General features: G+C 38.1%; 3 protein-coding genes across 5 annotated transcripts in view; 2 read left to right on the top strand and 1 right to left on the bottom strand.

The window, feature by feature from the left end:
* The first annotated feature begins 3,264 nt into the window (after positions 1 to 3,264).
* On the top strand, positions 3,265 to 12,739 carry LOC111667766 (ras-related protein rab7-like). The gene is made up of 6 exons (XM_023423552.2): positions 3,265 to 3,633; positions 8,202 to 8,264; positions 9,664 to 9,790; positions 9,972 to 10,190; positions 11,051 to 11,179; positions 11,346 to 12,739. Exons 2-6 carry the CDS (start codon positions 8,212 to 8,214, stop codon positions 11,439 to 11,441), a joined length of 624 nt encoding a protein of 207 aa, XP_023279320.1. The 5' UTR covers positions 3,265 to 3,633; positions 8,202 to 8,211; the 3' UTR covers positions 11,442 to 12,739.
* Positions 12,740 to 13,380: 641 nt separating this feature from the next.
* arpc4 (actin related protein 2/3 complex, subunit 4) lies at positions 13,381 to 18,025 on the top strand. Its single transcript, XM_023423492.2, has 6 exons — positions 13,381 to 13,493; positions 15,585 to 15,703; positions 15,819 to 15,930; positions 16,049 to 16,144; positions 16,502 to 16,672; positions 16,889 to 18,025. The coding sequence occupies exons 1-6, from the start codon at positions 13,491 to 13,493 to the stop codon at positions 16,892 to 16,894; spliced, it is 507 nt and encodes a 168-aa protein (XP_023279260.1). The 5' UTR covers positions 13,381 to 13,490; the 3' UTR covers positions 16,895 to 18,025.
* pfkfb4b (6-phosphofructo-2-kinase/fructose-2,6-biphosphatase 4b) overlaps positions 17,479 to 23,819 on the bottom strand; it is a 23,449-nt gene continuing 17,108 nt past the window's right edge. For 2 of the 3 annotated variants that reach the window (XM_087178559.1, XM_023423488.2), the window contains exons 7-14: positions 22,597 to 22,718; positions 22,302 to 22,509; positions 22,017 to 22,163; positions 21,815 to 21,919; positions 21,596 to 21,725; positions 21,356 to 21,418; positions 21,043 to 21,107; positions 17,479 to 18,652 (exon numbers count right to left, since the gene is read on the bottom strand). In XM_087178559.1, the coding sequence (XP_087034685.1) occupies positions 18,593 to 18,652; positions 21,043 to 21,107; positions 21,356 to 21,418; positions 21,596 to 21,725; positions 21,815 to 21,919; positions 22,017 to 22,163; positions 22,302 to 22,509; positions 22,597 to 22,718 (900 nt within the window). In that variant the 3' untranslated portion in view covers positions 17,479 to 18,592. Of the gene's footprint in view, positions 20,750 to 21,042; positions 21,108 to 21,355; positions 21,419 to 21,595; positions 21,726 to 21,814; positions 21,920 to 22,016; positions 22,164 to 22,301; positions 22,510 to 22,596; positions 22,719 to 23,819 lie in introns of all 3 variants that reach the window. The other variant, XM_023423490.2, reaches the window with a different exon arrangement.

The following is a 23,819-nucleotide window of genomic DNA, read 5'->3' as shown; positions in this document are numbered from 1 at the left end:
CCTCTATAAACACCAGAGTCATCCCACTCATCAGGACTCTGCAGAGGCACACTCCCAATAACGAGGAGGACAAACACACATGTAGACACAAAAACACACTTACACATCAACGCGGAGCAGAACGAGGGTTAGGTTCAGTCAGAAGAAATAACCTCATAATATGAAACTGGTTTTCTCCAGAGCCCATGGCAACTCAGCTATGTGCTGTAAAAATGAGGGAGTTTGTAATTTAAAGGCATCCTAATTTTATGTTACTAATTTCACATTCCATGAAATTTAATTTCACATTCACAGATCTCTTGGTGTGTTGTCTCAGTTATGTGTCTGTAGTTCTTACTTGTGGGTTTACATTGACATTTTTACAATAAGTAACGCTATTTTTTATCTTCTTTTAAATCATATAATGTCACATAAACAGATTACATAATATCAGTATCACAGTCTTTTTATCAATTTAAAAGGCGTGTTTTGAAAGGACAAAATACAAATGTGTTGAACAGAACACATAAACACTCGCTCACTCACTCGCAAGAACGCACGCACACACCTTTCTGCATGTTTCATAATTGTATTTACAGTGTGTGTGTTGGTGTGTTAATTAATTGTCAAAGCTTTTCCTGGTATTTCATGTGGATTATGATGAGCTGCTTCTGGCCTCCTGGTGGTTTCCTTTCATGTGTGTTTGTGTCAGTAGGTATTATCAGATTAGATAATCCTTTGATTTGAGAAATAGAGTCTGCATGATCAGCATTCTCAATATCATCACCTTTCCTCTCGCTATTTTCTCTTTCTTCCCCTCACTTCAGACTGACAGTCTGCTGGATTGTAATGGAAACAGTCAACACCTGAGACTGATGCAGAAGTGAACCAAAGAAGGAAACTGATGGGAAGCATTATCACCAGATATTGTCTTGGGTATGATATCTGTCAATGTGGCCATAAACACACACACACACACACACACACACACACACACACACACACACACAAAGACATTCAAGTACAGAAGTAGATTACTCACCTATCTTTGACCTTTATGCTTTCTTAGCATATTGTCATTACCAGAGAGTGCTGCATCGCTAAACAAAGGTCAAAATTTTAAAATAAGATGACAGTGTCCTCTAGTGGTGGATCATCACAGCTCTCCCTTTTTTCAGTGGTTCACTACAATCACAGATGCCATCTACCGGAAAGGGCAGAGTCGGCTTTTTTTCCTCAGGAAGCTCAGGTCCTTTGACGTCTGCAGTGAAATGCTGCACGTTTTTATCAGTCAGTGGTGGCCAGTGTGCTCTTTTATGCTGCAGTCTGCTGGGGCAGCAGCAGGTCAGACACGAACACAAAGAGACTGGACAAGCTGGTAAAAAAAAGGCTGGGTCTGTGCTTGGCAGGAGTCTGGACTCACTCAGGACTGTTGTGGAGAGACGCATGCAATGTAAGATGGAAGCCATCTTGGACAATACCAACCATCCTCTCCACAACATTCTGGCAGGACAGAGAAGCAGCTACAGGTTCAGCAAACGTCTCAACTTGCTGCACTGCAGAACAGAGAGGTTCAGGAGATCCTTTGTTCCCACTGCCATCAGGCTATACAACACATCAGACAAAGGAAGTGGACTGATCTAATTTTTATTGTTTATTTATTATGAACTTAATTCATTCATTCATTCATTATTCATTTTCTATTATTATTATTATTATTATCATCAACAATGAGCTAATGGACACATGAATTTCCCCTAGGTGATAAATAAAGTATCTATCTATCTATCTATCTATCTATCTATCTATCTATCTATCTATCTATCTATCTATCTATCTATCTATCTGTCTATCTATCTGTCTATCTGTTTATCTATCTATCTATCTATCTATCTATCTATCTATCTATTTATCAACCACACTGCGTCACTATTCCAGCATGTTATGTCAATGGTATAAAGATGAAAACTATCACTAATTAGTGGGGGGAGTGATCGAAGGCCAGAGGATTTTTCAAGCTCTAGCAAGGTTTTTAGATCAGTACATGTCTTATTTTTAGGGTATGAGGGATGTAGCCTACAATGCTACAGAGTGACAGAAAGACTGAAACACTCACACAATGAACTTATATGCAAGAACATCAGAGTGGTTTGGTGAGGCAAATGATTACATTAATCATGCGTGATATTATTTGGGACATTACAAGGGTCAGGAGTAAGGAACATCAGAGAGGGGACAAGGCTCCATCATGACACTGCCAATGTATAGAAACTTGTCTGACACAGCCAAAACATCTGTTATGTTGTTTAGTGGACTTTTTCTAATACAAATCCTTAACTTGTGAAACCACTCTTAGTTACTGTAACAACCCCCATCTGGTGATAAAAATCACATGCAAGCTTTCCAAAGTCTTAGGAAATATACCCTGTTGATGTCATCAGGGTTATCTCAGTTTGGGTATGAGGCTTAAAGGTTTGAACAGTGTTTCACAAACTCTTTAACCATACTAGAGAGTCAGGATATCTCAGCCTTTGCTGCTTCGATTTTTAACCATTCTTCTCTTGTGAGATCCCAGTATGTAAGTGCAATACTTTATCACTGGAGTACCCCTTTAGTACCAAATAAAACTAAACTGTATATCAATTATTTCTAATCTTAAGATCATGATATACAATGCTGTGTAAAAGTCTTCGGCACTTAAGAATTTTAGATGATTCTCCATAGTGCAATACTATCAGTTATTGGTTCCAAATCTAGTCCACAACATGACAACAACCCCAAACCCAGAGAAAAGAAGAACAAGGAGGTCTGCAACAGAGGGGCTGGTCCCACATGAGCCCTGATTTAACATCATTGTCTGTCTGCCTGGGCTCACATAGAGAGACAGAGGACACTGCAATAGCTTAATTCCACAAGAACTGCAGGCAGTTCTTCAACAGCCTACCTGCCACATACCTTGAAAAAACAAGTTTGCAAGTTTGCAAGTGTACCAAGGAGAACTGCTGCTGTTTTAAAGGCAAAGGGTGGTCACACTAAATATTGATTTAATTTAGTGTTTTCTTTTTATTGCATTTTGTATGGAGTTAATTTATAAAACTTGTTTAACTTATAAAAAATATATTTATCATGAAAGCATGGTGCCATACACTAAAGACCAAAACTGCCAGTATTTCCGCAGAAACAATGCAGCATATTATTCAGTCCGTGATAAATATAACAGAAAGGTGTGATAGGTGGGCTGGGATCATTAATTAGCTGCGTCTGACGTAAGACGCAGGCGTTGTTTTGGATGAGGAAGTGAAAGGGGAAGAGAGAAGCTGGGGTAGCAGGTAGTTAGCTCGCTGGCAGGCAAGCCTTCAGACAAAGTGCCAAATTTACACACCAGTTTTAGATAATCTGCCTCGCCAGTTTACGACACGGGTTTTGTTAGTGTTCACGCAAAGGGCAACTAATTTTTCAAAAAATCTGAAACGAGGCATTGCCAAATTAACGCTAGCTAACGAGTTGAGTGGCAGCGAGCTAGCTAGCTAGCTACCTAACGTAACGCCTAGTTAGCCTCTGACGCTAACTGCTCTGAACAATAACAGCTAGTCAGCTTGCAGCCTGGTCCGGTACCGTCAACAAGTCTCCGCTCCGCTGTGATACAAGCTGAAAGTAAGTTTTTGAGACGACAACAGTTTTGTCCGTATGTGTGGTATTTGCTCACTCATCATTCGCTCAGCGTCCTATTAACGCTAATGCTGCAACAGCTAACGTTAATGGTGGTGCAGTGTTTTTCGAGAAGCTCGTTGGCAAAAACAAGGCCGGCCTGTGGCTCCTCTGGGTCCACTCCAACAAGGAAGGAGAGCCGGGGAGACGAGGTCGGTTGGTCGGTCGAACAAAGCATCGAGAAAAAGGTGCCCCCCCCCTTTGTCAAACGGTGACAGTGGGAATATTGATTTCTCTAAATACGTTAGTTTTTATTTGGCGTTCATGTACACATAAGGAGGGGTGCGGGGGCCTTCACCTCAAAACTACCAGTTTTTGGATTAGTCATTCGCCAAGGTGGGTTTGATAACATTTGTCGATGCTGGCAAGTGTCGACTTTTACACATTTCCTCTGTCAACAATATGTGCCAGTGAAATTATGTATATCTCTGCGTAATGTTGCCAGGCAGACTGGACTTGTGTTGTGTTTTTCTGTGTGAAATAGTTTTTGTTTCGGTTGTGACTCACGGTCACACAGGTACACGTCGTTCACTTTGTTGTTTGATCAAATGCACTTGATTTAATCATGTGATGTCGCAACAACGCCTATTACTTGTATCAGCAAGCTTGCTGGGATTGAAAGTAGCCAGACATAAAAGTCCTGTATTTATTATCGTTCTAGTACAAATGTTGTTTTAAACTGTCAAATAACTTCATTCATTTTTGCTTCTTTGGTTTTTAAAACCACATTTCTTATATGGGACGCAGAGTATAAACCCTGAGCTATGTCCCCTACTCAGTGATTTTGTCTTTAATGATTAATGGCAGTAGTTGACAACTGTTCCACAAACAGCTAATCTCAGGTTACTTTATACTGAAGTTTCACTCTAAAGTACCGGCCTGGTAGTTTGGATCAGCTGTAATTTGAGTTTTGCTCATATCCCATGAGGTGGCATGAATTGGTCAGTTCTTAAAATTTAGATGTTCAATTCAACTTATTTTGTTAATATGGTTAACATGCCTGATTGCTCTAATGTGCTATTATTTTAAAGTTATTGACTCACTGAATGGACTTCCTTGGGCAAACTGAGCATCTGTTTGTCACATGGGAATTGGTTAATCAGGAAACATGAAGATGACTTAACTTAATGACATGTGGAGATGGACAGAGCATTGAGAAACATTTGAACTCAGCTTTCCAAATCTATATTTAGTCTCAAGTTTGTTTGTGTCTGTTAGCATGCATGCACAATATTGGAGGTGATCTATGAAGTCCACCTGTTTGTGCGAGTGATTTACAGGCAGGGGGAAACTGTGTTGGGGCTTTTACTTTAGTCCAACACATGGCAGTTTTTAACACATTTCTCAACATGAATCCACACAGAGTTAGATTCTAACTCACTAGTACAGTGATCGAATTTGATGATGACAACTAAGAATGAAACAATTGTTTTGCTTCATGAGTTACTTCAATAATTTAAATGTATGGGACTGTAGGGGGGGTGCCAGACAGAGTTTACAAATTATAATGTCTCAGGACCAAATATACTTTTGTAATACCTGTTCTCTCTGCAGCACTGCTGTGAAACATCAGATTTGTAAAATATTGTCATGCGCAACGGTGTAATAAAAACTTGCACAGTAATTTGAGCTGTTGCAAACTGCATGACATTGAGCAAACCACCCATGGCACATTGGCAGCACTGATTTCTGAATGCAGAATAAAAGCAAATATATTCATCCATACACAACAAATTATTTCACATAGACATGACCATTTGAACAGTAATTGATATTGTCTAAGTGCAATACCATTACAGATGTTTTTCTTTATCTGTTTTCAGTTTGTCACAAAGCACTGATATTAGTATCAGTGAAATCTGCTAGTTAATGTTGATGTTTTAATTAAATGAAATTAGGTGGTCAGTTTGGTGAGAGAGATCCACCTGATTTCATACTGAATATCCTCTCAGAGACCAAAATCCAAATTTAGGAATCACTGTCTGACGCTCTGCTCTTTGTCAAAGGTTTAAGGTCTGAGCTGAGTTTGTTCTGTAATCATGTGACTGTGGTGTAAGCACACCTAGACTTAAGTGATATGCTGTTGTTCATCCTTCTGTCAGCTAGTCGTGCTTCACAGTATTGTAGTTACTGGAGTGCTGTACTTGTTCCATTTAGAAAGAATGCAGGTGTAGTTTTCCAGCTCCTGATGGGAACTGAAGTGTTTTGTGTTTTATAGGCTTAGTTTTAGAATTCAGTGTATCCGTTGAATCATAATGTTAGTTTTTCATCTTTGAATCTTTAAAAAGATTAGTATTGTTTATGTTCTCTAATTGGGTTACACTAAAAGCCTGTTTGTGTTGGTTGATTGGCATGTCTGAAATGTCTTTAGTGACTTTTGACAATGGATAGGAAGTGAACAAGTTTCTGTTAAACCATTGTTTAACAGGTTTTTGTGCTTCACCAAAAACCAGTGGAAGTAATTGTGTTTCCACAAAACCAGTTACAGGACTGGTGATTAAAGACATGTTTGTGAACAAACGGCAAAGAATATCACAGTAATTGGCAATTATTTTGATTGTTAAAGAATCGTTTTAGTAATTTTCTTAAGCGAAAATGCCAATATTTGGGATATATAGGATTTTATGCTTATCTTTGTTTTATTTGACAGCAAACTGAGCATCTTTGGGACTTGGACAAAACATACATTTAAAAATGCCACTTTCAACTACTTCTTGACATTTTGTTGACAAAACAGTTAATCTATTAATAAAGAGAAAATGGGAGCTTAATCAACAATGAAAATAATTGTTAGTTGCAGCCCTACATAACCATATATGTAATTGCCCTAAGTCACAGTTCAGATTGTTTTCATTGTTGTGAGGAAACACTCACAACACACATCATATTGTCATCAGACACCTGCTCCTGCTGCTGTTCTCACTGACAGTATGCACACCTACAATAGCCATTCTAGGTTTTTCCTCTTGTCAATAGCAATGTGCTGAAGTGTTTACTTGGCACAGATAAGACAAATGTGTGACAAAAGATAAAGAAGCCTCTTATGAAATCAAGGTTTATTTTAGTCTATTCGGCCTATTTGTGTGTGGATAACGTTTAGAGATAATCCCTCAAGACTGGAACATTTTTATTTTACTGTCCTGAAGTTTATTTTGTAATATGAGTTTCTGCCATGAAACGTCTTAATGTTTTTATCTTCCATGAAATCTTGCAAGGCAGGAACAATACTGTAAATAGATAAAAGATGAAATGAATAATAGGAGGGATTAAAGAGAAGTCTCTATCATGCTCCATGTCTCATACACCAATGATCAGGACACAGTACCTTAGCAAATCCTTTGTTTTATTTCAGCATTGTTAAGATCACAGTGATTGACCTAATGTCATATATGGCATCTTGGAACCGCTGATTTTAACATCAAGGAATTATATAATCTATCTCATTGCTCCTTCCTGGAATTTCTAAAATTGTACCGTCAACTTCCTCATATTTTGTCGAAACGTGGTTCAAAGAAGCATCTCCCACCTGCATTTTCAAAATTTTAAAATGAATCGCATTAGCAGAAAGGGGAGGGTACATGATTTTCATAATTTTCATGCATAAATAATTTTCACTCATTTATGCATTTGGCAATATCTCAGATCTTGCTTTTTTTAATTTTGCCAGTACTTACAGGAAATGATGCACTTCCCTGCTCACCGCATGCGAGCGTTCAGAATTTCCTAATGAACTACTACAACTACAGTTCTTGTTGAAAGAAACGTGACATACTGCATGTCTGATTGAGTGACTCAAAACACAAGGACAACATATATATTGCTGCTTTTTTGGGAATACCAGAATTTTTTAATAATTATGTTTGAAGTCATTACATAGTGTGTTCACTTAAGTACATTTTCAGATTATTATTCATTTAAAAAATGACACCTGTGATACAATTACGTGTACATATGAAGATACAGACAATAAGGCTTTAAATAAATACACATGTACAGTATCCCTCAACCCATGTTGCGGTTGTGTATGCTGTTGTAAATGTCGGTCATTTATATCATTGTCTATGCTATGTTTGAACATGTACAGAGATCAACACATGCTGTAGCAGGTTGTCTGCTCAGTGACAGCACTATCAGCAGAATATATCAGATGTGCCGCTTGGTTTGGATAGTCAGTCCTCTGGGAGGTAACTTCCTCTGAAGTGTAAGAGGAAAAGAGAAAGAATGATGTGTTCCTCGTGATTTCCCCAACAGCTTAGACAGCACATGACTGGAATGAATGGTCTTCAAACCTGATTGGTCCATGTGCATAAAACTCTACACACTAATTTGTAGATTTTTTCCAATGGCCATGTCTGCACAGAAACAGATTAACTTTTGTTTTGATTTTATTGACCCTCAACAATCAAAAAATGGTGATTAGGTTGTGACTTGCAATGAGTATGTCAGGAAGGCATTGTTTAGTACCCTATATATGTTGAACTCTCTAAATGTTTTTGCTCTATGTCTTTCTGCAGCTGTGGAAAAATGACATCCAGGAAGAAAGTGCTGTTGAAAGTCATCATCCTGGGAGATTCTGGGTAAGTCACAACTTGGAATATTTCATGTCAAATCCTGCAACAAATCATCAATTAGTTATGCTCTGAAATAGTTTGGTGGGAAATACACCTAAATGCCACAGTATTATTATTGTTTTGAGTTGAATCTTCTTTTTAAATCAGTTTATATTAAGGTTACTTCCTTGTTGGCAAGAGTTAATTCTGTGCCATAAGCAGTCTCCAGGCAGAGTGAGTCCTCTGCTCTTTACTAAATGCAGACCTACTGTTTGTGATCTGTGCTTCTTATCTGCAGACCTAACTTAATCACTGCCATTATTTTCTTGCTTGGTACTGCTCTGGGTTATCTATGACAACCGATTATAAGTTGTTGTAATCAGTTCTGCATATTTTATTTTAAGGACATTAATAAACATTGTGATAATAGATATCAGAGCTGGGTGATAGTGGAACAATCTAATATTTCTTAAATAATCACCTCTAGTGATAATGTGGCAATTTTTTGTCTGTGGCTGTTGGTTGTTTCCTACATTAAGTGCCATATGCAGAATTATGTTGCAAATTTATTTCAGAGTTAAAAATAAATTGTCTAAATATAATGGACAAGCAGGTGTAAACATTCACTGTTCAGCTAAAACAGTAAAAATAAAGTGAGAAAATTGCATTTTTACTTTATACAATTCATTTTACTATATGGCCAGCTGTCAAACAAGGAAAAGTGAACATTAAGCCACAGCATAATATGAAACTACAATACTACACTACAATATCTGGTAATTTCTCACAATACTGTGCCCCAATCTACATTTTTCAAGTATCTCATATTCAGATAAAATCCTCAACATCTTTGTTTGCCACATTATAAATCTGTTTGCATCTGTCTTATATTATTACATGCAAATCAGGGTGGAAACTACTCCAGCCCAGTGTGTGGTGGAAATGCACCTGACATTGTTTGGTAACTGCCAAAAATTTCAGAAGAAGAATAACCTATACACAAACATCTGTGCTGTCACCCACACAGATTATTCAGTGGTTGCACTTATCAAGGATCAGATTGATTTTGCTGGGCAATATGTGTTCTTATCCCATTATGTGACAGGAATAATTATGGCTAATCCTTTAATTTCCACATCACTTCAGTTGCATTTATCACAGACTGCATACTAAATAACCTGGGAGGCGGTTTGAGAAATTTTTGATATCACGTTTGTTAGCTGACTTACTCAAGATGCAAGATGTGGTACAAATGGTAAATTGGATACAGATGACATCCATATATCACCCATCTTTATATGAATGTAGGTAATTTAAATACTGCCTTTTTCATACTAGCTTTCATTAAAGTAGCAGCTTTTAGTTTTGCTGCTATTCTATCATCTATAGTATCTGTTACTCTGTTGTCTGTTCTCCTCTTGCTCAGTGTTGGAAAGACCTCCCTAATGAACCAGTATGTGAACAAGAAGTTTAGTAACCAGTACAAAGCGACAATAGGAGCAGACTTCCTGACCAAGGAGGTGATGGTGGACGACCGGCTTGTTACAATGCAGGTATGGCGCAGTTACAACTTGAAGGCCTTCAACTTATGAAGAGGAATGAAACTGTAAATCATTATAGCATTTTCCAGCTCCTCACCAGGGTGCCACAGTTTTTCATATTTGGAGCTGTCATTTTCTCTCTTCTGTAATCCTGTCCATTTACTAAACGTTTTGTCTCCTTTTACTTGGCTAGATCTGGGACACGGCTGGCCAGGAGAGGTTCCAGTCCTTGGGTGTTGCGTTCTACCGTGGAGCAGACTGCTGTGTGCTGGTGTTTGATGTGACTGCACCCAATACCTTCAAGACACTCGACAGCTGGAGGGATGAGTTTCTGATCCAGGCCAGCCCCCGAGATCCTGAGAACTTCCCCTTTGTGGTGCTAGGCAACAAGATTGACTTGGAGAATAGACAGGTTGGTATTAGTGGTTAGTGGATGCCTCCATGATAAACTAATTTCTAATCATTACCCATCCTGCATTTTAGAGTGTCAAATGTTAGGTCCCTAGACACTAAGGCCCAGTTCCTGTGGATATGTTTCAGCTACATTGATGGTTTTGAGGCCGAGTGCTTTTGAAACACATCTGGCTGTACAGCAGTACTAGGACTGTTGCTCTTATGCTGCTGCTTTTAAGTAGCCCTCAAAGACTTGATGATCACTTCATGATACACCAAATGCCTCAGTGCCAGTGCACATGGGCTCAAACAGCTGAAAGAGGAATGACAGACCTGGAATTGTTTTAACTGGGCAGAGGTTATTTGTGTGGCAGCTGAAAGGCTCATATTTCACATGTAAGGTAATAAAGGATGGTGTCGCTCACCATGGCTTAAATATGGCTTTAAAATATCAGTAAAGGTGTTTGATCTCACCAGAAGCCAACAAATCAACATTATGATCATGATCCAATTAAATTTGTTTTGGACAGCTTTTTTTCTGTTTAATATTTTGGACTTGGAACTCTGACCCAAAGTTAGAGCCTTGACCCCTTGCAGACATGCATCAATCTTCAAAGTCGTAAAGAACAGACATTGGAACAAGGCTCATTACCATTAAGTGATATTGCACTTAATAGTAATCCATCTTTATATGCTTTGTTGACCTTGACCTATAGTGGTCCTAACCCATTTTACTAAAACATGAAAGTACTACAAAATATTCAAAATAACATTTAGTTTAATATTCAAACCTTTATAAAAAAGTTTATTTTTGTTTAACACATCTTTTCAAATTTAAGCTCACCTTACTGACCAATCTTTTCCTCTTCATACACACAGGTAACCACCAAAAGGGCTCAGGCTTGGTGTCAGAGTAAGAACAACATCCCCTACTTTGAGACCAGCGCCAAAGAAGCCATAAATGTAGAACAGGCATTCCAAACAATTGCACGTAACGCCCTCAAACAGGTGAGTCACAGTTGCTTGAAATGAAAATGAAAGGGAGTGGAGACGTGTGCTTTGTGATTGTCAAATGTCAGTGCAGTTTTTGTACAACCATGATAGGTGTATGTTGTCAAAGCTATTGGTTTTGTGTTTTCCTACACTGACTATTTTCTGTCTTGATCCCTCACAGGAGACAGAGGTGGAGTTGTATAATGAATTCCCAGAGCCCATTAAACTGGATAGGAATGACGGAGTTAAGCCTCCACCAGAAAGCTGCAGCTGCTAAAGGACAACTTGGACCATCTCTCTTGGCTTTCTGAACCACCCTGTCACCGGTTACATCACCTGCACCTTGCCCCGAGGGAAAGGACTTCCCTATTGGTCTTCCTCCTTCACACCACTGTTCATTCCATCGACACAACCCTTCACAAAGTACGCTGCACATGGATGTACCCCTCCCCCCATTTAGTACACAAATTAATACACTAGCGTACTCTTTGCTGACAAATCCAGTGCCCAAAGATCACACAAGAGAAGAATGACACCTCTTCTGACCTCACAGTCCCTGACTTGATAGTGAGTGATCTCCTGTCTTGCCCACCCACTGTTGCCCCCGACTTTCACACCGAGGGGGCAAGATGGAGCCATGTTCAAAGAGTGCAATTGGGAACTCTAGATAGACTGGCTAATGCTCTGTAATCTGAGACGACGTTGGCTAATGTCAGCATCCCAAGTATCTTATTTTCACTTTCTGTTTTCTGTTTGCTTTCCATCGCCTATCTGTCAGGAAATAATCGAGTTGAACTATATATATAAATATATATATTTTAATTGGCTGATGCTATTTCTCAAGCCAATCTGAAACACATACATGTTTTTTTGCACTTTCTTTTTATGTTTTTGCCTTTAAATGTTATAGAGGGATGACTGATTTTGGACAACATCAGCTACCACACACCTTTTGGTAAGCTTCAAATTATACCTACTCGCTTGTTTTCCCTGCCAAATATATCCTGAGAATCTGTCAAACAGTGATTGTTTTGCCTTTTCCCTTCAAGGTTGTGTGCTAATGGGTCTATAACTGCCTCACAATGCAGAAGAAATGTTCCGAAGTAGACATTAAGTAAAAGCTGATAACGCAGTCACAGTGTAAAACATGGATTAATTCTTGATATATTAATATTTGCCTTTTATGTAACATTACTTGTACTGCTACTATTACTGCTGTATGTGTTACGTCCTACATCAGACATCTTTCAATGGTATGGAATTACAATATGTGTCACCAACACAGCATACACCTGTCTTCTGTCATGTCTCTGTTATTGCTGTTCTCTCTATCTGCTTGTAGCTCAGGTTGGCTAAGTACTTAATATTTTTAACGGATTGTGTATTACAGTGTATAGATGGTAAAGGTAAAAGGCGGATTGGTTTAACTGAAATGGATGTTCTCTCTTTCCATTTAAAGAAAAGATCCAACTTTTTGCCCTGGTATTACTCCTCCTTATAGAAAAAAAATCACTGCGATGCCAATGATGTTGTAAAAGAAAATTGGGATGTCAAATAATAAAACTCTTGAATATATCAATGGTCTAGCATTATGTGTCTCAGTTTCTGTTTTCTTTGGTTAACCTCTGACATTTTCTCAATGCATCAAGACTGTTCCTCACTTGCATATGTAAGATTTAATTATTTTTCTTTGCAGTTTCAAGTATTGACAAGTAGGAGTTGTATGATTGTGTGTTCTGCTTGGGTGAGCTGCACTGTTTGAAAAACCTGGTAAGTGCTCCCACACGTAATTTTGGTTGTGGAGGGAAAATTCTTTGTGTGTGTGTGTGTGTGTCCCATAAACAGTCAAATCTGCACATATTCAGTAAATCACTATACAAGGGTTCAAACTTCATCTTAGGCTACAAAGTCCTTAAGGCACACCACCAAATCCAAAACTGAAAAATTGTCTCCTATCTCAACATTATTCAGTTATTAATTTCATAAGAATTTGATTATGAGAAATTCTAGTACAGAAACAGACTGAAAAATCAAGTACCCTGTTAAATATGTATAAAGGTAGATTGGTTCAGCATGTGCGATGAGCTTATTTTATGTTGAGGAATCTACATGAATTGTTCTACCTTTTTCTTTGAAGTGTAATCACATGAATTGTAGACTGATAGTATTTGCTGCTAATAGATAATCTTTTGTAATGTTGGTGTTTTTTTCCGCAGCTTGATAACCGTGCCGCTCGGAGGCAGAGCGGAGTTCCGGTATGTTCACGGAAAAAGCCCTGACAAGTGTAGCTGCTTCCGCCTTTAGCCGCCTCTCCTGAAACAGAGAAATGGTAAGAGAAATTGCATATAAGCTCATAAACTGACAGAGTTTAAAGTTACAAACATCAAACCTTGTCGCTTTTATCACTCGTCAACCAGCACTGCCTCCGCTTAGGGAGGCGCAGCTCGTGTTTTCCCACGGGTTTCATTTGGACTAGCTAAGCAGGTAGTTAGCTAACAGGCTAACGTTAATTTCCTTGCTAAGAGAAACAATCGAATTCATGTAATTCTACTGCGTTATATAAAGCGATGGAATCCCTGATAGAGTATTATTGTTGTGACGTACAAGGTTGGTTGTAGCACGTAAGTAAAGCTTTGTTGCTAAGTAATATAGAATGTTAACTACAATGGTGGACAAGGAAAGATACTAGTGAACTGTGACTGCTGCTGCTGGTACCAGCTGGACTAATAATGTTAATGATAATGGAATCCGAGCATGTGTCGCAGCTTTGTTCCTAAGCTTTGAAAAAATCTTCACTGCTAAATTATAATTTGTTGACACACACGAACACTTTTTACAATTCTGTCAGTGTTTCCTGTAATTCTCTTGTAGTGTGACACTGATGCAAGGTTTTGGGTGTATACAGTTAAGTCTAAGGGTAGAGTGCTGAGCAGCATCAAGTCTGAAAAAGCCAGGCCATACTTAGCTTCGTGAGGCCAGTATAAATTTTTGTGTATTAAAAACAAAGAAACAAACCATCCATTAAGTCTTTTATATTAACACACAACAAATATTTTGGATCCCTACATTTGGTTGTCAAAAATTGAATATTGAGCATATATTATTCAAAAAATTAACCTGTCATCAGTTTTTCTAAAGACAAATGTTATTTGCCGCCAGGTGTCTGTAGCCAACAATGATATTTGTATTTGGGGCACAAATAGCCAATGTGGCTATTTACACCTGGGTGTATATAGCAGGCCAGATGCAAGCACCCAGAGGCCTGTACTACGAAGCCAGTTCAATATTCCCAGGATATTTTTTAATTATTTGGCTTAACTGAACTTAACATTGGTCGTCCTGGATAACCTGTACTACGAAGCTGGATATCGACTGGCTTATTTAATCCTTGGTTTTCCTATCTGGCTATGAGCGCGTTAATGTGAAAGAGGCTATTGTTGTTAAATCATAAGCAACATTATCAGATCCATGAATAAAGCACTTAATATAATATGAGAGGAAACACTGATACCTGCAGGTAAATTTGGTTATACCGACATCCAAAGTGATATTCATCAAGGTGAAATGTAAATGATATGATCAGATGACTAGAATAATTAATAATTTGTCTGATGATGAACAAACTATTGTGAATATGTGATGCAGATAAAAACATTTTTTAAAGTAATGTCATACTGTTGCTGCTGCCAAAGCAAAGAGCGAAGTAGTTGGGGACTGGTCAATTGGACTGAAGTATTCATTTTTAATCATAGAAAACATTTAAATTTGTTTGAATCATTTTTTTAATAAAAGATATCAGAAGATTTAGTGTTTATTTCCATTTCATCACAAAATCTCCTAATGTTATTCTGAGCTGCTGTGAACAGTGTTTTATTGTGGTATCAAATTTGGTATCAAGAATTGTGGTATTTCATTGATATTGGTGCACTGGGCAGGTTTTGATCTAATCCCCTGGAGCCTGTTAGGAGTTCAACATAAGTCAGCATGGTGATTTAAACCAGTGAGAAGTGAACCACTTTAGTAATCCTAAAAACTCAGGGTTAAACCGGAAGTTGCCTCACTAACGTCAAATCCTGCTTCATAGTACAGGCCTCTGGTGTCCGTCACCAACAAATTGAATTCATCAAATTTTTCATATCAAGACCAGTTTCATCGCATCATGGAGTCCAGGCTCATTAAGATTAACTGCAAGTTGTGTCATGTGCAGACCCAACAGAAACCACCAGGTCGAGACTCAAGACAGCTTAAGACCTTAGGCAATGTTATCAGATGAAGTGAAACCAGGAAAGAGTTTGTGTTAAAAACTTGTTGATCCACAGGACCTTTCTCAAGTCAGTCCTCGTTGCACCTGCCTGTAGATTCAGATGCGCTTTCCTTGAGGAGTGATTCTCATCTACTCTTCTTCGCTTTCCTTCCTCAGACGGCAACCTTGCGTCCATATCTCAATGCGGTGCGTGCCACTCTGCAGGCCGCCCTCTGTCTGGAAAATTTCTCCTCACAAGTAGTGGAGAGACACAACAAGCCAGAGGTGGAAGTTCGGTGAGTTTGTCTTCATAGCTCTGAGTGCCACTTTGGAGTTATTAAAACCAAGCAGTACATTAAGCCAGAGTTAAATTAAAATCTGAACTAATTGTTTGTTTCTGCCCACTTCCAGGAGTAGTAAAGAACTGCTCCTGCAGCCTGTGATAATCAGCCGTAATGACAAGGAGAAGGTTCTGATCGAGGGATCCATCAACTCCGTCAGAGTCAGCATCGCTGTAAAGCAGGTCAGTCAGACTCAACAGATGATGACACAGTAACTGGTGATTAATATAATAAAACGCAAAGATTAGAATTGTATCTGCAACACTGACAGATATTTACCTCAATTTGCTGCTCCTGCAGGCAGATGAGATTGAGAAGATTCTGTGCCACAAGTTCATGCGCTTCATGATGATGAGAGCAGAGAACTTCTTCATCCTGAGGCGGAAGCCAGTGGAGGTACGTGGATATTAAAAAATGGGTCTGCCAAATTTACAGGTCTTTGCAATGTCCCGAATGACCTGGAGTGATTAGAGCTCTTGAATGCTCCTTGAATATTCCAGTCAGTGGAGGCAGCAGAATTTGAGTGAAAGTCAGTGGTGGTTGCTAATTTATCATAAAGCCACAAATGTTGCCGTGTTTTTTGTTGTTTGTTTGGTCATTAAATCAAACACCCAGGAAGTGCCCTGGAAAATGATTTAGTAGTGGGAACGGTGAACTATTTTTGTCAGTTATTGCTACCATTTAAAGTTTAAAACGGCTGGTTGTGACGACCGGACCTTTAACAACTCAACTTGTCATCCATCTTTTTTGCAGGGCTATGACATCAGTTTTCTCATCACCAACTTCCACACAGAGCAGATGTACAAACACAAACTGGTGGACTTTGTTATTCATTTCATGGAGGAAATTGACAAGGAGATCAGTGAAATGAAGCTGTCTGTCAATGCCAGGGCTCGTATTGTCGCTGAAGAGTTTCTCAAAAATGTAAGTTGTTTTTTTATATTTTTTATTCTTTTTATTTTACATTTATTTTAGTGTGACCAAGACTTTGATATTGTTGCAGTTTGTGTTCACTTTACTGCTTATTGCTAAAATAGTTTTTAATATTGAAGTTTATCATGGTTATATTATTAATGTTATATAATTAATTTGTTTTAGATCTTTTGTAGCTTATACATTGTGTTTGTTTTACTCTTGCAGTTCTGAGAGAGTGAAGTACATTCCTTTTGCAATCTTGGCTGTCACTGTGGAGTGTGCACATCACAGGGCAGAGACGAGACAAAACACTGACAGCCAAGAGAAGTTAAGAAGAAGTACTGGCCAATGAGGTTTTACCCTTTAACCTTAAAATACCCCTGTGCTCAAAAATATTGATGTTTGTATATAATGGATATTCACACAAGACATTACTATCTGCCTTTAGAACATTAGAAGAAGTCAGGGCAGGTCCTTAAAAAACATTTGTAATCAGTATTAATGAGCACAGGGTAATATGAAAGTTTTTCAAATAATTTAATTTTTTTTAAATATATATATATATATTATATGCACATAAATTCCATTTTGCTATGTTTTGTTACAACAGACCTTAAACCATGAAGGCAATCAACTAATACATGTTTATTGTTTTAGTACACAGAGTAAAACCTATTGTAGATGGATAATAAAAATAAATATACTTGCTGGCCGTGAAGATGAATAAAAGCATTATCCTTTGTATTTTAGTATATTTTTCTTTTCTTTTTTTTTTTTTTTTTTTTTTTAAAGTTATGAAGCAAAAACAGCAGCTCTGTCTTTCCCCTAAACATTGCAGATTTATTGAGATTTTGACAGCTGAAGACAAACAAGGCATTTAGAATTAGATTTTCATTACAATTATATACAATATCAAATGCATAATATTACAGAAATTGTACAGTTCTCAAAAAATTAACATACTGTATAATACATGTCAATTTTCACATAAAACTTACATCAAACTAACATGCATGTACAGTTTGCACAGTACCTTATTTTAATCTCCACAAATAAAACCAAGTATTAATTTGAATGATGAAATCATTCTTCAGCCTTACAGTTCCTTTTTAAGTTTCACTCTTAAGACAGAAGCATAGCATTTCACTGATCTCTTAAAAACTGAAACCCGCAAAGTTCACGTCCATAATCTGTTTGGATTTTGAATTACAGAGCATGAGCTACATTTAACAGAAAAAGTGTCTGTTGCATTTACAATACTATTTCCAACCTTTGTGGTGTTTTCGTGGGACTCTGTGGTGTAAGAATTTTATCTTCATCTCTGGAATGTTTTAAGAATCATTTTAAAATCTGTTTACTCAAGCTGGCTCTTTTTTTCTTTTTAAATAATCAACAACCATAAAAGGAAAACAAAATTAAAATATTCATTTGTATCTTTTGAAAAGTTTCACAGCAGTCAGGGATATTGGACTTTCATCGAAGGTATTTTAACTCATGTAGCTACAGTCTCCTCACAGTCTTTTTAGGGTTATGATACATGTTTTTCATACAAGAAAAACATTTTCAAAAACACTGGAAGCAAATGGCAATACACACGGTGCACAACATACAGTGGATATTAAATGTAATCATGGAAAAAGACGGTGAAAGTTAAGGGAATGTTACAGCAATAACAGTAAACCCACATATCAAAAATATTGGCATTTTTGAGCTACAGTAACGGTACAGTTCACAACAAACAGACGTATAAAAATGGATTATATTTCGTGAAAGTGCTTTATAGTTGGAGTCTGGGATGATACTTATTTCTCCAGAGCAGTGAAGTAGCTACCATTGTAGGCAGTTCAACCGCACAGTTCCCATAATGCTGTTCAGAGGCCCTAACCGAAAGTCGGATGAGGTCTTGGCTGGAACAGGAAGTGCAGGAGATTAGAAGTGAGCTGGGACTGTTTGCAGAGCGTCTTCTGTGCTGCGCTGGACATTCACATTCTGAAACAGTGATAAGAGAGGAAAGGACTGAGTTATAGTCCTTACTTATCTGACATCTACAAATTGACTTTTGTTCATTGTGCAATCCCTTGCTATACATATCTTCATGAACAGCAATTAACAGTAAAATTATTAAGATATATTATGTCTAGATTTATGAATGGAATTTGGAATGGGTTGCAACTAAAATATTTTTAAATAGTTTTTAGTTGTAAAACAAAACTTTTGATAATAGATTACTGAAGACGTCAAAAGATGGGAGTCCTTTAAACCACAAAACCAAATGATAAATCTTGAACAATCAGACATTTTTAGAAGTAAGAGGCAAAATTTAAGTGAGCATGTTATTGTAGACAGCAATTTATACATTTCTACAAATTTTAGTCTGTCGTAAAAGGACAGTCTGGCTCATCTGAACCATGAAATTGGTTCTGCTTGATGTGAGCATTCCTCCTGTTAATACTGGCCATTAAAATATCCCTTCCTAATGTGCTTTCAGTGTTCTACAAATATATTCAAAAGTTTATCTGAAGGTAACACGAGTCCTCAGCAGTCTGAATTAGACAAAAATGGAATGGGTATCATCTAAAGTCTTTCTAGAATGAAATTCCCTCTTTGTGTTTCCACGACAGAACCTATGAACACCGAACTGCTGTTACAAAAGACTTGAAAATGTTCTGTTTACGATTTTTCATTCCGATGGTTTTTTTTTTTTTTTTTTTTTAAAAAGGACTCCGAAGCCATGACCATGTTTTAATGTCTTCAATAATCCACTTTTAAAAAAGGGTTGTTTTTGAAACTGTGTATTACTTCCACAAGTTCAGTTATATATATATATACTCCAGTTTTTGTCCCAGTGTTCACATGTGCACCTGACTGTTGTTTTACAACAGACGATCCTGTCCTTTAAAGCTAAAGAAACACTCTTTCAGTGTCCTACTCAAACCCCCTTTGAAATTTGTCCCGTGAATGTGTACACACTCTCGATACAGTCATTATCTGATTGCAATGCATCTTTGACAAAACAACAGATCACTGTTTTCACCAGAAAAAAGTAACAGGAGAAAGCGACTGTTTTTTTTTTTTCAATTTGGACATTTATATTTACAATAATTAAACCTTGACAAACACCACAACATGAAAAGAAGTTACATTTGATTAAATAATTCAAGCATTTGGTTTAGCCAACAACACCATCACTGATGATTTCATAATAGATGGTGTATAAAGACAGGATTTTGGTAAGCATTCCAGATTACCCTTCACATTTAAACAGAAAACAAGTGTTGACATAGAGACAAAATTTAGCTTAAAACAAGAACTGTTATGAAAATTATATTGTGCATCATTGTATATGAGGTTTAATGCGTTTTTCACATTTGTCTTTTCTGCACATGAGTTCGAAAATTTTATATAGCAAATATATAGCATACATGGCAATGGCTTCATGTTAATACAAAACACAATTGGGGCAACAGTCATTTAAAAAAAAAAAAAAGCATAATGTTAAATTCTAGATGGTGTTTAAAGACAGATTTGAAAACAACATTAATGTAATGTGCTTCATGTTCTCATTCATAGTATTTGTACCACCACACACAGTCGCCTTTCTACACTTGTGAGGACCCTTTGCTATAATGCAATCCCTAGCCTGACCACAGCCATACCCCTAACCTTAACATAATTTTTCCCCTAACCTTAAAACCAAGTCTAAACCTTCAAACAGTCCTTTTCAGTAGTGTGCATCAGCCAAAAAGTCGTCACAGTGCTCTTAAGGTCTAAAAGTCAAACGGGTACAAAAATAGACGTGTTCACACACACAAACGCACAACACACACAGCTAAGTGATTTATCCTGAAACTGGATTCCAGTTATGTAGTGCCTACAAATTTGGAAAAAACAAAAATACAAAAACAGCAAGATACTGTCCATTTCTGATCCCACTAAGAGATAAAAATGAAAGAACACAAAAAGTCAGGATGGAGGGAGGGAGGAGTGTCATTGTTATGTGATGTCACAGTTGTCTTGGTGGCCCTCAGGGATCACTGGTGGATGGAGACTGAACACGGCTTCCTCTGTGTGAAAGATTTACATTCTCTGTGCAATAAGAAGAAAGGGACGGATCAGCACTGACTGCAGGGCCTGTTTCAGGAGGGCGATGCAGGTAATAAAGGGTGGAAGACATAATGTGCCGCTCCTTAAATCATAATATAAAGTCTCACATTGCTTCTATGCATACAGTGTTTTCTGCGAGGCGTTCTCTGACTGAATCGAAGGTCACAGATGAGGTTGTCTTGAAAATGCAGTGAAGTTAATCACCCCTGAAGTGGATTCAAGTTGTCTACATCATCTGCTGAGAAACATTTCTGTGTGCTGCCTTGGTCACCTACCTCTGGTCTGTCTCTGTGAGTGTTTACAGCTTCCACGCCTAAAGAGACAGACTCCACTTTACATCCTAAGTGAGAGCAAACAAAACAAAAAATTATTACTAATTAGATCCAGTGGAGATAAATCTTTTCTTATGTTAAAATGTGTGACTCCAGGTAGAACTGCAAACAAGATTATTATAAAACAAAACATAAAATTAACACTTTTTTGTTTCAGGTGATGTAGTACAGCAAGAAAACATGGATAGAATACTGGTGAAAATTAACATACAGTTAATATATGACACGAGAAGATTAAAAAGATTATATAACTCACCATAAGCCATGGGGGTCAACTTCAGCACCGTGTGCAAAGGGCACTTAAGATAAGGCAACTCGTCTGTGAAGGCAGAGACAGAAAGGTCCTTGAGGTTAAGTGAACGGGAAGGGAAAACATAATGCCTCTGGTCACAGCTGGCGTGGAAGCTCAGAAACTAGCCTGATGAATATTGTGAATTGGCAAAAAAATAAAAAATAAAAAATAAACTAACTATGTACATATTAAAGTCCTTCATACCTGCAGTCTTGTCCAGGAAATATGCAAGAAGACAGCGCATCACAGCTTGGTGACAAATGACTAGAACATTCTCCTGTCTTTCCAGCTCCATGATCACAGGCTCCAGTCGCTGCACCAGGTCTTCATATGACTGAGAATCACAGACCCATCAAACACACAGTTGTAAAGACAGAAACAAAAAAAATAACAATGAGCTATGTGAAAGAATCATGTTCTCACCTCTCCTTTTGGATAGCGGTAGCGGTACTTGTCTTGGTCTCTCAGTGCAAACTCCAGAGGGTAATGCTCTTGAATCTCCTCATACATCATTTCCTCACACACACCCTTTGTAAAGATGGGAGAAGATGTGTTTAACTTGAGTACACAAATGATTTAAAAGTGCTGCTGTATTCACTTCTCACAAACACAGAAATCAACATACAGCGTCTATTTCGTTGAGATACTTCCATTGTTCGTATGGCACTCCTAGGCACTCTGCTGTCTGTATTGTCCTCTTCATCTGGCTCGTCCACACCTTCAGATCTTTGATATTCTGTTCCTGGATGAATTTCCTCAGACTTCTGGCAAACTAGAAGACAGAAGAGCAAATATACATGAAATCCACCCAATACAAATAGTGATGTCTCTCTAAATACACCCATAGTGATATATCTGTTTGACTATGTTAAACTCATGCTCTACTTATGCCGATTACACGAACACACACCTCTTTTCCTCTCGTAGACAAGCCAGAGTCTCCTCCGATGCGTCCCATGATGTTGAGGTCGCTCTCACCGTGGCGACACAGGTAGATAGAGCGCGGTGTAATGTGGATGTTCATCAGGTAGTAGACAATTCGGCTTTGGATGTGGTCAAGAACACGGTTCACCAGGTAACGATGGCCCACATCCATGATTTTTATGTAGGACAGGTCCCTGGAGCAAGAAGGTCAGTCAGTTGCTATCTGCGATCTTGATGAGCTAACTTAATCTACTCACAATGACATTTTTATGTGTCCTCACCTGTCCAGAATCTCGTCCAGAGGCTGATAGGAGGACTCATAACACTTGATTCTCTTCATGAAGTCGTCAATGGCCTCCTCTGTGTTGCAGTCAATATAGTCTGGGCTGCCCAACTTCACTTGCTCCAAAGATAGAAATTACAGGAAAAGGACGTGAGCAGAGAAAAGATACAGCTACTCTTGTTCTGTCCAAAGTGAAATAAAATACCTATCAGCACCTCTAAAGCTTATTAGGTGATTGCAAGGGCGTAGGTTTGCATAAGACATGCACATTAAGTTAATTGGGGACTGTAATGCCTTACTATACTATGACCTTTTATACTTACTATACTATGACCTTTTTTTATGCCTTACTATACTTTGACGTTTTTATGCCTTACTATACTATGACGTTTGTTACACGCGGCTCTGGGGTTTTGTTTTGCTCTCTCCCTTGCTCTTCCCGCTCTCTCTCTTTACCTGTCTCTCCAGGCACACCTACTGACAGCTGCAGTCAATCCTGCCCTAACAATAAAAGGAGGGACCTGAGGAGCGGAGCAGCCTGCTCTCACAGTTGCCATCTACCTGTCAAGCGCTGGGGAGGGGAATCTCCTCCCAACTTAATCCCTGTTCTCCAGCCTGGGCCAGAGTGTTGTTTTTTGTTGTTTTTGTTTCTTATTTGAAGTATGGGGTTGGAGATCACTGGTAGTTCAGTTATCGGGTTTTGTTTATGTTTTAAGTTAGTTTGGGTTAGTCAAGTTAGAGGGGAATCTCTGAGTGCTATGGCCCATGGCGCGGCTGGCTCAGCGGCCTCCCCCTCTTTTGTTCTTTTTGGCCGGGATCTCTACCTCTCTTTTGTTTCCTTTACTTGTGTAAAGTACTTTACAGTTTTGCTATGTTTGAAATAAACTTATTTCTTGGCAACCACTTTCTGGCGTCCTTCCATATGTTCCTGCCTCCAGTTTGAGCCTGTTGGATTGGTAATAGGGAGATTGTAAAGTTTTTTTGCTTTACTATATCATGTCTTTTTATGGCTTACTTTACTATGACGTTTTTCATGACGTTTTATGGCTTACTATACTATGAAGTTTTTATGCCTTGTATACTATAGTGTTTTTTGATGTTTTTATGCCTTTTATGATGTTTTCATGGCGTTCTATGCCTCACTATAATATGCTGTTTATGACTTACTATACTATGACGTTTGATACGTGTGGTTCCAGGGTTTTGTTTTGCTCTCTCTCT

Source organism: Seriola lalandi, unplaced genomic scaffold (genome assembly GCF_002814215.2).
Source record: "Seriola lalandi dorsalis isolate HSWRI2012SDOR001 ecotype SW California unplaced genomic scaffold, Sedor1 jcf7180002054692, whole genome shotgun sequence".
NCBI classification, from domain to species: Eukaryota; Metazoa; Chordata; class Actinopteri; order Carangiformes; family Carangidae; genus Seriola; species Seriola lalandi.
The sequence above is the reverse complement of the archived record's forward strand: the minus strand, read 5'-3'. Positions and strand labels throughout refer to the sequence as shown.